The sequence below is a fragment of the Quercus robur genome, chromosome 5 (genome assembly GCF_932294415.1).
Source record: "Quercus robur chromosome 5, dhQueRobu3.1, whole genome shotgun sequence".
Classification (NCBI taxonomy): Eukaryota; Viridiplantae; Streptophyta; class Magnoliopsida; order Fagales; family Fagaceae; genus Quercus; species Quercus robur.
The window spans coordinates 63,951,914-63,965,414 of record NC_065538.1 but is presented as its reverse complement, the minus strand read 5'-3'; the positions used below and the strand labels follow the sequence as shown (position 1 = coordinate 63,965,414).

General features: G+C 31.6%; 1 protein-coding gene across 1 annotated transcript; it reads right to left on the bottom strand.

The window, feature by feature from the left end:
- Positions 1 to 7,461: 7,461 nt before the first annotated feature.
- Positions 7,462 to 8,467, bottom strand: LOC126728532 (putative receptor-like protein kinase At5g39000). Its single transcript, XM_050434339.1, has 3 exons — positions 8,284 to 8,467; positions 7,934 to 8,187; positions 7,462 to 7,641 (listed from the first exon to the last, which is right to left on the bottom strand). The coding sequence occupies exons 1-3, from the start codon at positions 8,465 to 8,467 to the stop codon at positions 7,462 to 7,464; spliced, it is 618 nt and encodes a 205-aa protein (XP_050290296.1).
- Between the last annotated feature and the right edge of the window lie 5,034 nt (positions 8,468 to 13,501).

Sequence of the window (13,501 nt, the reverse complement as noted above, 5' to 3'; positions counted from 1 at the left end):
AAAAAAATTAAATAAAAAAGATAAAAATAAAATAAAATATAACCAAATCATATCAACATAAAGTAGAGTTAAATATAAAAACTCATCAATCTAAATTAGAGGTGTAATAAAGAATTAAAAATCCATCAAGAGAAAGAATATATATATATAGAGAGAGAGAGAGAGAGAGAGAGAGAGAGAGAGAATTCACATTTTTGTGTGAGAAAAATATGGATTGAATGGAAAAGAAAATAACAAATTTTTATAGTAAAAAAAAATGGAGAGAAGAAGAGTTAAAATAAAAGGAAGATGAAGGGATGGAGAAATTGTAAGGTTAAAAGTATAGAGTAGTAGAGAGATAAAAATGTAAAAGTAAATAAATGTTGGAGAAGGTGTAATTGTAAAGTGAGAAATTAATAAGGAGAAAAATAATTAAAAATAAGAGAGAAAATGTTGAAAATAGGTTGATAATGTGACACTGATATGGTTCAACAAAAGCACAGCAACATTAAACACTACCCTTTAGCTTTTAGATATATATATATATATATATATATATAGATATAGATTATACCATCAATTTAGAAATAATAACAAACAAAAGTTAATTGTTGTCCTTCCTAAAAAATAAAATTGGAAGTCCAAATTCATTTAATAAATTGGTTAATAGTTGTCCAAGTTCCATATCACCAAATTCTTGAAGGGTAAATTGATAAAATGACACTCATTTAAACAGGTTGAAATGAATCTTGCGTGTTTGACTCTATTTGACAAAGTTTATTAAACTAGCTTTACTAACAACCTACCCTCCTTGAAATGCAAGATAGAGTGGATCTTAATGTTTGGTTTCTTGTGACATCCTAGCAAAGAACACTTCATTCTTGCTGGGATTTATTAAGAGGCCAGAAATCTCATGAAACTCCTTTGACATTCTTTAAACTATTCTAATGGATTGTGAGTAAGTAGCAATGAAGATCATTAAGTCATCAACAATGTTCGAGTGAGTTAGATTTAATCTCACACCTGATTTGAAACTTAAAGCTCCTTTCTTTCATAGTAAGTTTCTTCAACATTCTTGAAAATACTTTCATGAATTCATCAAACAAATAAGGATATAAAGGATCTCCTTGTATTATTCCTTTTTCCCCCTTGAAATACCCACTAAACTTCTATGAATTGCAAGAGAACCTGGGAGAAGTGTTGCATTCCCTTGTTCATGCTACAAATCTTTTAGGAAAGCCAATAAGAGTGGCACAAATCAGAGAGAAGCTACTATTTTTACAAAATCATATGCTTTCATTGTGTACTATTAGGGTGCATCTAGCAAGGCCAAGGATCCTGAGATAATTGTTCATTAGCTCTAGAGAAAGAAGTACATTCTCAGCTACGCTTCTTCCTATTATAAAAGCTGTATAGGTTAGGCTTATGAGATCAGTCGAGCAATTATTCAACCATTTGGCTAAGATCTTTGTAATTAAATTTTAAGTCGTGTTGAAACATGAAATTGGTATAAAGTCGTCATTTCTTAGGGATTACAAACTTTATAAACCAATGTGATACTGTGGCATCAACTTCCCCAAAGTAGCCTGCCTGTAGAGAAACATAAATAGGATATAACTGCTGCAATAACTTCTTAATGAACCACTGCTTTTCTAAGGATGGAATGTATGTCCATCAGGAGTCTTGAACCTTTTCAATGAAAAAATAGTCTCCTTGATTTCCATACGAGTCACATCTTTTTGTAGTAAATTATTTTCTTAGCTAGAATAGTAAACTATATTGTTTGATCTAGGCCAGATTGAGCAATGATTTGATCCTAAAAACAACTTCCCAACAACCTTTGGTAGAACTCAATAACCATATCTTTTACCTGCTATTTATCAACGGTTTTCACTCCTTGATCTTTATATAAGCATCTGAAATTCCTTTTTGCATTTCTCATCTTATTAGTTCTTTTTCTTCCTTTTTTTTTTTTTTTAAATCAATCATAGTCTGGTTATAAGCTTCAGTCACTGATTCTTGTACCTTTGTTACGTAAATAGCTTCCACAGCTCTTCTTATAGATGAGTTAGCATCAGTTTTTGATTCTTCTACGTATATAATCTATTCTTGAAACTGAAATACTTTATTTTTGTGTTACTTCTGATCCCTTTCTAAAGGGAATAAACATGAAATTCTCAGATGTGTGTGATGCAAAAATAGAGAAAAATATGCACCAAAGAAAAAAAATCACATAAGACAATATTTACGTGGTTCGGCAATTTGCCTACGTCCAAAAAGTTGCAGGAAATTTAATATTCACAAGGAAAATTACAAAATGCTACAGTACAGTTTTCTCTCTCAAAAACAACACTATAGTTTTTCTATTCTACGCACAGGATTCACAATGGGCTATTAGTCCAAACCTCCACTCCATGAACTAAGCCTTAAAAAATCTCCCATTAAAAACCATAGAAATTTTATTTCGAGTCAAGTCATAATCTGAATCAAACACAACTAGGATCCAAAAAAGCCCAACACTTTCTTGCCTACTGAAACCCTCAAAATAGATTACCAAAATTCCATGTTAAAACTTTTTCAAAGCTAGCTTAAATCTATTCAGGTTTTTATACAATCCGAACATTGCTGGTTACTCCTATTTGGAGCAACCCTTTTTCTTCTCTACTCTTTTACTTTCATTCTCAGCCCTCGCATTCAGTACCTAGGTTTTGGTCAAAAAATTAATAACCATTCATTAGCCGTTTGGTGTGGTGGTGTTCAAGGACAAGTCGGAAGAAGTGGACCAAGTGGTGCTATCTGAATGCCAATTAGAATCCTCATTGTCAGGCGGTGGTGATGCAGTGCCTGTATTTTCAACAATGGGATAGTTATGATAACAAGTTGGAGGTACACCAATTGAGGGTTTAATATAATATATTAGGATACAACTTAACTCAAAAGCTTATGCTATAAATTTGAGCTCAATTTTGTTATATCAATCACTCTCTCTTGTTATTCTTATTCAACTAATAGTTGCCTGTGCGATGCACAGATAATTTGGTAATATTTTATATAAGATAGTTTTCAATAGTGTTGTATATATATTATAAAGAAAAAGTAAACTAAATTAAAGAAAAGAAACATATAAATTTTGAGATATTAAAAATTAGTTTAGTAGTTTATCTGCATATTTATAGCCTTTTCAAGGTAAGATTAATTTATTTTTTAAGATCATGAAACCAAAAATAAATGCAAAAGAGTAACGGGCCCATGAAAATCAACTAATTTGTGTTATGTTCACATATTTCATACTATGAAATGAAAGTATGTCCAACTCTCTCACTGTCTTCCACTCATCGATAGTACAACATTAAGACATAGCGTGGGCAAGTGTGTATACATTTGTCTTATAGATGATTTAAAACCCTAGTAAAATATGGTTTTACATTACGTACCAAATATTCTCTCTAATTATATACCAAAACAAAAACTATCCCACCAAATTACCCAAACCTAAATCATATTTAAACCCCTAATTTAAAAAGAGCCAATTTTCATATTATGTGCCTATTCAGATTTTTGGTTTTCTGTATGATGCTTATACTTGGTTGGGATTTGTAGTATTTTTCATATTTTGGCTGCTTTTAGTTCAATCAAAATTCGAAGGTTGAATTGTGATATTATTGCGTCAGTATGACATTATTGTTTATGTTATTGTATCATGAAATTCTAGCAGTTTTATAGCTAATTGATTAAGATATCCTTATTTCAATTTTCACCCTATTATAATTAGGATCTTAGGAAATCAAACTTTTATTCAATTAGAATGTTAATGTGCCTTAATTTTATCTCTGTTGATGTTGGGCTCGTGTGGCTTGCATTGCCAAGCCCAAGTTAGCATGAGATGACCGAATTCCAATTGTAATTTGAATTACATCTAGCTTACTTGACATATATCTCTATATATATGTGATTAGGTGCGGCAAAGTTAAATGAGAGGAATTCCTTAAAAAAAAACCTAGCAACAGCCGCATAAGGAGAAGAATAGAGTTGTCTTGTGTTGTGGGTGAGAGAGAGCTAGGGTGTCTTGAGATTTGGGTTTCTTGAGAGTGTTCTTATGCAATATTGTATTTCCCTATTTTTATAGTAGAATTTCCCCCATTGTCGCCACAGAGGTAGGCAGTTTGCCAAACCACGTAAATTCTTGTATTCATTGTGTGTACTTGTTATTTAGTTTCTGCTTATTTGTTGTTATTGATCTGAGACCTGGGGTGCTATTTGCACAACAAGTGGTATCAAAGTAATGCTAGGGTTCAATCTTTTGAATATAGTAAAGATGTCAAGCACAAAGTATGACATAGATTAGTTTTGTCAAGCACAAAGGTGTCAAGCACAAATGGGTAATGATACTACAAGGAAAAGTTGCAATCTATACACTGACGACACAAAATTATGGCATATGCGACTTGGCCATATTGGTGAACGTGGTATGTTAGAGCTATACAAGAGAAATTTATTGAAGGGGGTGAAGATATGCAAGCTATACTTTTGCAAGTATTGTGTGTATGGGAAGCAACATAGAATCAGTTTCAAGATAGACTCTCATACAAGTAAGGGTGTTCTTGACTATATTCATTAAGATGTCTAGGGACCAGTATCAATTTCTTCTCATAGTGGTGCTTAGTATTTCATCAATTTCATTGATGACTACTCTAAAAAGGCTGGATATATTTTATGAAGCATAAGTCTAATGTGTTTGGTATATTTAAAAAGTGGAAGGCATAGGTTGAGAATCAGACAGGTAGGAAAACAATATACCTTAGAACAGATAATGGCCTAGAGTATAGAAATAAATAATTCATAAGATTTTATGAATTAGAAGGTATTACTCGTCACTTCACAATTAAAGGAACTCCACAGCAAAATGGGGTTGTAGAGAGAATGAACAGAACCTTAGCAGAAAGTGTCAAATGCATGGGATTGAATGTAGGGTTGCCTAAGGTGTTTTGGGCAGAGACAATTAACACAGCAAGCTTCATTATTAATAGATCACCATCATCATTCATTGATTTCAAGATTCCAGAAAAGGTTTGGTCAGGTAGACCAGTTGATTATTCGAGTCTAAAAATCTTTGGTTGTCCAGCTTATGTTCATGTGCAAAGTGAAGAACATTCTAAATTGGATTCAAAGTCAAGAAAATGCATATTCCTTGGTTTTGAAAATGGCGTTAAAGGTTACAAGCTTTGGGATTTAATCTTAAAGAAAATTATGACTAGCAGAGACGTCATATTTGATGAAGCCTTTATGTTAAAACAGAATGAAGCAAAGATATGTGATGATAGTTCGCAGGCGAAATTAACTATTGGGGTAGATTTTGATGAGAATAGTTCACCCAGTGATAAGGGTGGTGATGATAATGATATTAATCCACAGCAGCAACAAGAAAAGTCTTATTCAATTGCTAAAGGTAGAGAGAACTGGGTTCACAAATCACCACAAAAATATTTTGAAGACATGGTTAGCTTTGCTCTCATAACCAACAATGGAGATCCATCGTCTTATAGGAATGTAGAAGAGATGGGGTCACTACAAAAGAATAAGACTTGGGAATCAGTCAAATTGCCCAAGGGAAAAAGGCTATTGGTTGCAGGTTTGTATACCGCAAGAAAGAATCATTATCAGAAAATGAAGATGCAAAATTCAAAGCACAGTTAGTGGCTAAAGATTACTCACAAAGAGAGTGAGAGAATTGCTTGGACTTGGTTGGTGTTTGTAGCTTGTGAGCCCTTAAGGGTTAAGGTGAAGACGATGGAGGAGTTTGCTAGTGTAGCTTGATCAACTCAAACCAAGGTGAAGATTTGTTGATCTTGGGCCCGTGAGGCTTGTATTGCCAAGCCCAAGTTAGCATAAGATGACTGAATTCCAATTGTAATAAGAATCCCATCTAGCCGACTTAACATATATCTCTATATATGTGTGATTAGGTGTGGCAAAGTGAAAAGAGAGGAATTCCTTTAAAAAAAAAAAAAAAAAACTAGCAGCAGCCGCATAAGAAGAAGAATAGAGTTTTCTTGTCTTATGGGTGAGAAAGAGCTGGGGTGTATTGAGATTTGGGTTTCTTGAGAGTGTTCTTATACACTATTATATTTCCCTATTTTTATAGTGAAATTTTCTCCTCATCGTCGTAGAGGTAGGCAGTTTGCTGAGCCATGTAAATTTTGTGTTCATTGTGTATGCTTGTTATTTAATTTTCGTTTATTTGCTATTATTAATTTGAGTCCTGGAGTGATATTTGCACAACAATCTCTTATGTCAATTCTAAAACTAAAGAAAATCTACTTTCACTAACATAAAAATTGTAGGTGTTGATATAGTGGAGATAGAGACTTTAGTGTATGGTAGAAATTAAATTTGTAGAATCTATATATAAAGCATAAATCAAACAGAAAGACACCTAGGAACCAACAAGTTTGTAGGTGACAATGTGAACTGTGATGTGGTGACATTTGTTGGTCACATGGATCTTTCCACCAATATATTTAGTTTGAATTTAATTTTACTAACAAACTTTGTAGATTAATTGTGACAAACAATAGTAGTATTGATGAAGTCAATGGGTCATAAATAATTTCATACAAAATTTATCAAAATGTATCTCACATCTTGCATAATATCGACTAGTTATATTCTAAAGACATTGAACTCAACCAAATTAGTAAATTACAAGGAATCAACACCGGTATTTATCATCTCTTGTGATCCTGAAACACTTTTTACAGTAAATTTACCAAAAGATGACTAACATGATTTACTAAGAACAATTTAGGGATGCAGCAACAATTCACCTCACAATATTTTCAAATTAATCTACTACCCAATCTAGCCAACACATGGTCTAATGAAAAATAAAATAAAATGCAAAACCTGCTTAGCTTATGAAAATACAATTTTGATAAAAAATCTTGTAGAAAATTTAATTGTTTATGGTTAATCAGGGAAAATTACATTTTACCACCACAAACTATACCCTAAATTACAGTTTGCACCCTAAAATATTCGAATGTACGTTTTGCACCTAAACTATGACATGTGTTTCACTTTGTATCCCGATGTCAAGTTTGCAGTTAACTTAGAGGAAAACCCAAAGTTTAGGATGCAAAGTGTAATTGAGAGTATAGTTTAAGATAATAAAGTGTAATTTCTCCTTTTTTTTTTAAGGGATTGAAAAGATAAGTAACCGGGTATTTTCATGTAATGTCATAATTTTTAATCAAAGTTAATAGCGAACTTAACGTTGGAGTACAAAGTGTAACAAGGATCATAGTTTAGAATGCAAAACTTGCATTTGAAAAGTTTGAGGTGCAAAGTGTAATCTGGAGTATAGTTTAGAGTGGTAAAGTTTAATTTTCCCGATTAATCATAGGTCGTTGCACATGGTGGTGTTCAAATATATTTCCTCAAGCGATTTGAATTCAAAAGGAATTCCTCAAGGTCAGGGAAGAACTAGAGGTATAAGGTATATGGGATAGTTATATTCACCATTCTGCGGGCAGCATCTACGCTCTCCTGCAGTTCCAGTGCATATTCAAGGCCTACATCCATTTCATTCATCGCGACAATCCTTTCACTCATTTTGCACACAAGAAGTTGCAATGTCCACGTATATGCTGAAACACTCTGAAGCTATCTTTCCCATTAGATACAGATCAATTATTTTATTCATGGTCTCTTCTTGTTTGCATTATTTGTCCCAACTAACTAGGGGCCACTGATGCTTCAACGATCTGATGCCTATTGCTTTTCTAGCAGAGTAATTCAAACAGTGCCACACCAAAATAGTAGACGTCAGTCAGCCCACAGGTAATGCGATATTTGGGATCCAGATATCTCAAAGTACTGAGAATCATAATATCCTAATTTTCTCAATTTTCCTTGGTGATTTCGAAAATAAACCACTGACAAACCCGAGGATAACCATCTTGAACGACTTGAAATCTGACAACTTGAACTCCCAATTCTCATCCAACAGAATGTCGGCCGGCTTCACATCACCGTGGATAATAGTTTGCTTGACAGCAATGTGAAGGTAGTGCAGTGCAAGCGCCACTCCAATGCGAATCTGGAGTCTTTGTTTCCACGACAGGCGATCATGGTCATCGTGGTCTGTATAGTGGAGTCTTCTAAAGAGGTTTCCTTTGACTATGAACTCGAAGACTAGGATATTCTCGCCTTCAGCAATACAATATTCAATGAGAGGGACGAGGTTAGGGTGGTGTAGCTGGCAAGGCAACACCACCTCGATCCTTTAGTCCTCGAAAACGAGACCCTGTCCCGGCTTGAATTTCAACCACTTTATTGCAACGATTCTGGTACGGTCATCAATAGACCCCTTATATACACTGCCAAAATCCCCCTCACCAAGTAGTAATTTATCATTGAAGTTATTGGTAGCAATCTTCATCTCAGCCAGTGAAAATTGACCGCATAATCCCTCAGAAACACCTTCCATTGACGCTTCAGTCAATTGAGAAAAAAGTTGTTGTAGTCACTGCACGCTAATTTGGGTTTGAATTTCCTCAATTAACTTAAGCGTCAATGGAAGGACTTGAGTATATTTGTTGCATAATAAGATTTTGGATTTTGGCAAGTTTGTAAATGTATTAGTTACGTAGCACCTCGAGTCTTTAAAACTTTTTCAATTATAAAATCTATGGTTTTAAAAACTAGACCGGACTGATTGGTCCAACTAGTTGAACCAAGAATTGGCCACCAATCCGATCGATCTGGGAAAACTGGCTACAATCAGTCAAAAACCAAGTTGAACCAAGAACCACAGGCAAAAATGGTTTTGCCTCCAGTTTGTTTTTTAAAACCATGATAAAATTAGAAGATCTTGAGTTTCATAAGCATATCAAGATGCGCTCAAAAAAATAGTCAGAAGTACTTTTCTTTTTTACGAATAATCCAAAACTAATTAATATTAGGAATCATGATAAAATGGTGAAAAGTCAGCCACCACATTCAATTATAAGAACGTAAGTAAAACTCTTGTCAAAATATAGAGAGTACTACATTGGGCAGTAAGAAAGTCTGTTCCTCAAAAAATAGAAAGTAATGCTAAACAGATAAGTCACGCCGGCCATTACCAAGAATTTTGATATCCCTTCCCTCTACCACTCTAGCTCAAGAAACTAAAGAGTAGCTGTAGGAGGCAAAATTTTAAGCCAATTATAAAATGTCACATCAAAATTTTGTGACAAATTTTAAATTAATATGTCATTAAATTAATTAAATTAAATAATGACATGTATCAACCAAATTAACATCATATTGGCATATCAAAATTTGCCACATATCATTTGGCCCACAAGATAAAGATAAATTTCCTATTCAAAATTTATGGATAATTATCTTTATTAAAATAACTAAAATAAAATAAAGATAAATTCTCTATTCAAAATTGATGGATAATTATCTTTATTAAAATAAATAAATTAAATAGAGATAATTATTTATCTTTGTTGATTATTATCTTTATCAAAATATAATCTTTATCAAAATAGATAAATAGAGATAATTATCTCTAAGAAGAATTTGGGTCAATCAAGAGTCTACTACATTTTTTCAAGCAGATCAATTCAAAGTAGAGCTTATCCTCTAAATCCACTATAAATAGAGGACATCTCCTCTGATTTTCAACACGAAGTTTTCAAGAAGCCAAAACTCTAGAGAAATTCTACCTCAAGAACGAATGAAGAACATTCAAAAAGTTCACTTGAATCATTCTTCCAAGACTTGAAGTTTTATTGGAATCAAGCTCAAGAGCCTCCATAAACTTCAAAAGTTCTAAATCATTGAAGTTAAACGGATCAAGCCCCTAAAGCACCGAAGAATTTCAACCAAGAATCTTTGAAGAACTTGAAAAACATTCAAAGGACTTGAAGAACAACAAATCTCTAACAAGCTCATAGCCAGAGATTCATTGTGAAAATCGTTCAATCCATCTTTCAAACAAAGCCAAGAAGATTTCGTGTTCAAGTCAAGATAGAAGATAGAATTAGAGGAGCACTTTTTGTAAAAGAGTCAAAACAGAGATTGTACTCACTACTTGATTAATACATAATTATATTTGTGGAACACATTTTTCAATTAGTTTGATTTTCTCTACTATTGAGAAATTTTGTGTCTACAGTAGCATTTAATATTCCTACTCTCTCATTGTGTCACATCATCCCCTTGAATTTGTATTTGCCTATCAATTATTTGAATAATATCAATTGTAATTGTGTGAGATAAGTTTTGATTATCATGATAATTTCTTTAAGTGAATAATAAATTTGAAACTTAAAAATTTTAGTTGTACCAAAAAAAATTAGGGAAATATAATACATAATAACAATTGTTAGAAGAATATGGATCACTTCAAAAAAGAATAATATCAATAAAAAAAAAAACCAAAAATGATAAATTTATATTTTTTTTAAATAAAGAGATAGAAATTACTTTTAAAATTTGTTAAATTTTTAGGATAACAAATCATCTACAATTAAACTCTATAAAGTAAATTATACATTATACCCCATCTCAAAATAATTATAGACTAGTGTACTTACAACTCAATGCATATCTATTTTTATAAATTTAATAATGAAAAGTTAGTTTACCTAAAAGTATAAACTTAGAAAAGTCCAAAAGGATTCTCAAAAAAAAAAAAAATGAAAGAGAAAAGTCCAGAAGAACTTTTTCTTTTTTAAGAATCAAGGCAAAACTAATTAATATTAGGAATCATGATAAAATGGTGAAAGGTCAGCTGCCACATTCAATTATAAAAACGTAAGTCAAAATCTTGTCAAAATATAGAGAGCGCTACATTGGGCTATAAGAAAGTATGTTTCTCAAAAAATAGAAAGTAAGGTAACACAAACAAGTCATGCCATCACCAAGAATTTTGATATCTCTTCCCTCTACCGCTCTAGCTCAAAAGCTGAAGAGTAGTGTTTAATGTTGCTACTCTCTCACTATGCCACATCATCCACCTATATTTGAATGTGTTTTTCAATTATTTGAGTAATATCAATTATAATTGTGTGATAAGTTTTTATTATTATCATAATCTCCTTAAGAAAATAATAAATTTGAAACTTAAAAATTTTGGTTGTACCAAAAGAAATTATGAAAATATAATGCATAATAACAATAGTTAAAAGAATATGGATCACTTCAAAAAAGAATAATATCAATCATAAACACCAAAAATGATAAAATTATATATTTGTAAAAATAAAGAGATAGAAATCACTTTTAGAAATTGATTAATTTTTAGGGATGACAAATTATCTACAATTCTTCTCAAAAAAATTTTATCTATAATTAAATTTTATAAAGTAAATTATACATCATACCACGTCTCAAAATAATCATAGATTAGTGTACTTAAAACTCAATACATATTATGGGTTCCAGTTAGCTCAACTAGTAAAGTTTCTGATGGTTGTATAAGAGATCTAGGGTTCAATCCCCGTCTACATCAAAAACTGATTGGTGTCTTGGTCTGATGATAAAAAGCTATCATCAGAAGCGGACGTCATAGGTTAGAACTCTCTCTCTCAAAAAAAAAAAAATTTAAAACTCAATACATATCTAGTTCTTTTTCTTTTTAAAGAATCAAGGCAAAACTAATTAATATTAAAAATCATGATAAAATGATGAAAGGCCAGCTGCCATATTCAGTTATAAGAACATAAGTCAAAATATTGCCAAAATATAGAGAGCACTACATTGGGCTTTAAGAAAGTTGTTTCTCGAAAAATAGAAAGTAATCTTAAAAATACTGTCAGAATATAGAGAGCATTACTTTGGGCGTTAAGAAAGTATGTTTCTCAAAAAATAGAGAGTAAGCTTAAATAGACAATTCACGCCATTACTAATAATTTTGATATCCCTTCCCTCTACTGCTCTAGCTCAAAAGTTGAAGCGTAGAATTTAATGTTGTGACTCTCTCATTATACCACATCATCCACATGTATTTGAATGTGTTTATCAATTATTTGAGTAATATCAATTGTAATTGTGTGATAAGTTTTGATTATCATAATAATCTCCTTAAGAAATTAAGAAATTTGATTAATAAATTTAAAACTTAAAAATTTTAGTTGTACCAAAAGAAATTAGGAAAATATAATACGCAATAACAATATATAGTTAGAAGAATATAAATCACTTCAAAAAAGAATAATATCAATCAAAAACACCAAAAAATTATAAAATTATTTACATGTAAAAATAAAGAGAGAAATTAATTATCGAAATTGTTTAATTTTTAGGGATAAAAAATTATCTACAATTAAATTTTATAAAGTAAACTATACATTATACCACATCTCAAAATAATCATAGACTAGTGTATTTAAAACTCAATGCATATCTAGTTTTATAAAGTTAATTATGAAAAGCTAGTTTACCTAAAAGCATAAGCTTAGAAAAGTCCAAAAGGATTCTAATTAAAAATAATAATAATAATAATAATAATAATAATAAGAGAGAGAGAGAGAGAGAGAGAGAGAAAAGTCCAAAAGAACTTTTTTCTTTTTTAAGAATCAATCCAAAACTAATTAATATTAAGAATCCTGATAAAATAGTAAATATATTGAGAATCATAATAAAACGGTGAAAGGCCAGCTACCACATTCAATTATAAGAATGGAAGTCAAACTCTTGTCAAAATATAGAGAACACCAATTGAGCTATAAGAAAGTAAAACAGTGTTAGGTAATGTCAACAAGCCAACATCCTCACCAAGCTTCAAATCAAGATCAGTGGCGAAGCGCTTTACATGACCCCAAGCTGAAGAACTTGGAGACCCAATCTAGAGAACACGCAGACACAAGGTCCAACTCATGAGTTGGTCTAAGTGTGCGTCTAACTCCAAATTAAAAAGTCAGTTTATTTTATTATTCAGCTTATTTTTACTACTATCTATAGGTCTCACTGCACTTTTTGATACTATTCATGAGTTTCATTATACTATTTCAGCTAACTTTTACATTTATTTACAATACTTTCAGCAAAAAGTTTTCAATTTCAGCAAAATAAATGGATCCGAAACAAAACCTAAGAATAAAATCAAAAGATCTTGAGTTTCAAAAGCATACAAATGTATTGAAGGAAATATGAACAGTTAACATAATATGGTTACGGTTAATATTATATGCTTATAGATCTTAGGTACCATGAACGAATTTGTTAATGATGCACCCTCATGAGGTATAGAACTTGGAAGGAGTTTTTTTTTTTTTTTTTTTTTTTTTTTTTTTGGGCTAAAGACACATATAGAATTCTTATATAACTTAAGCAACAAAGTAACAGGTTTTTTTTTTTATTCCTTTATTAACTGATTTATGTATAGGATTCTATTCGCCCGTAGAAACGACTGCATTTTGACTTTCCACCAAATTTTCGGTTTGATTTCACAGTTCTCAAATTTTTATGGTCCTCTGTGGAGTCTTGTTTTATACAAACTCCCTTAAAAACCTTTTACTTGTGA

What these genes read in the sequence shown, in the direction of transcription:
- LOC126728532 (XM_050434339.1), bottom strand. Translation starts at nt 8,467, where the DNA reads ATGGAAGGTGTTTCTGAGGGATTATGCGGTCAATTTTCACTGGCTGAG. An exon ending in GAAATTCAAGCCGGGACAGG is followed by an intron (nt 8,188 to 8,283) that starts GTCTCGTTTTCG and finishes GTATTGCTGAAG; the next exon opens with GCGAGAATATCCTAGTCTTC. An exon ending in ATTTCAAGTCGTTCAAGATG is followed by an intron (nt 7,642 to 7,933) that starts GTTATCCTCGGG and finishes TGGGAAAGATAG; the next exon opens with CTTCAGAGTGTTTCAGCATA.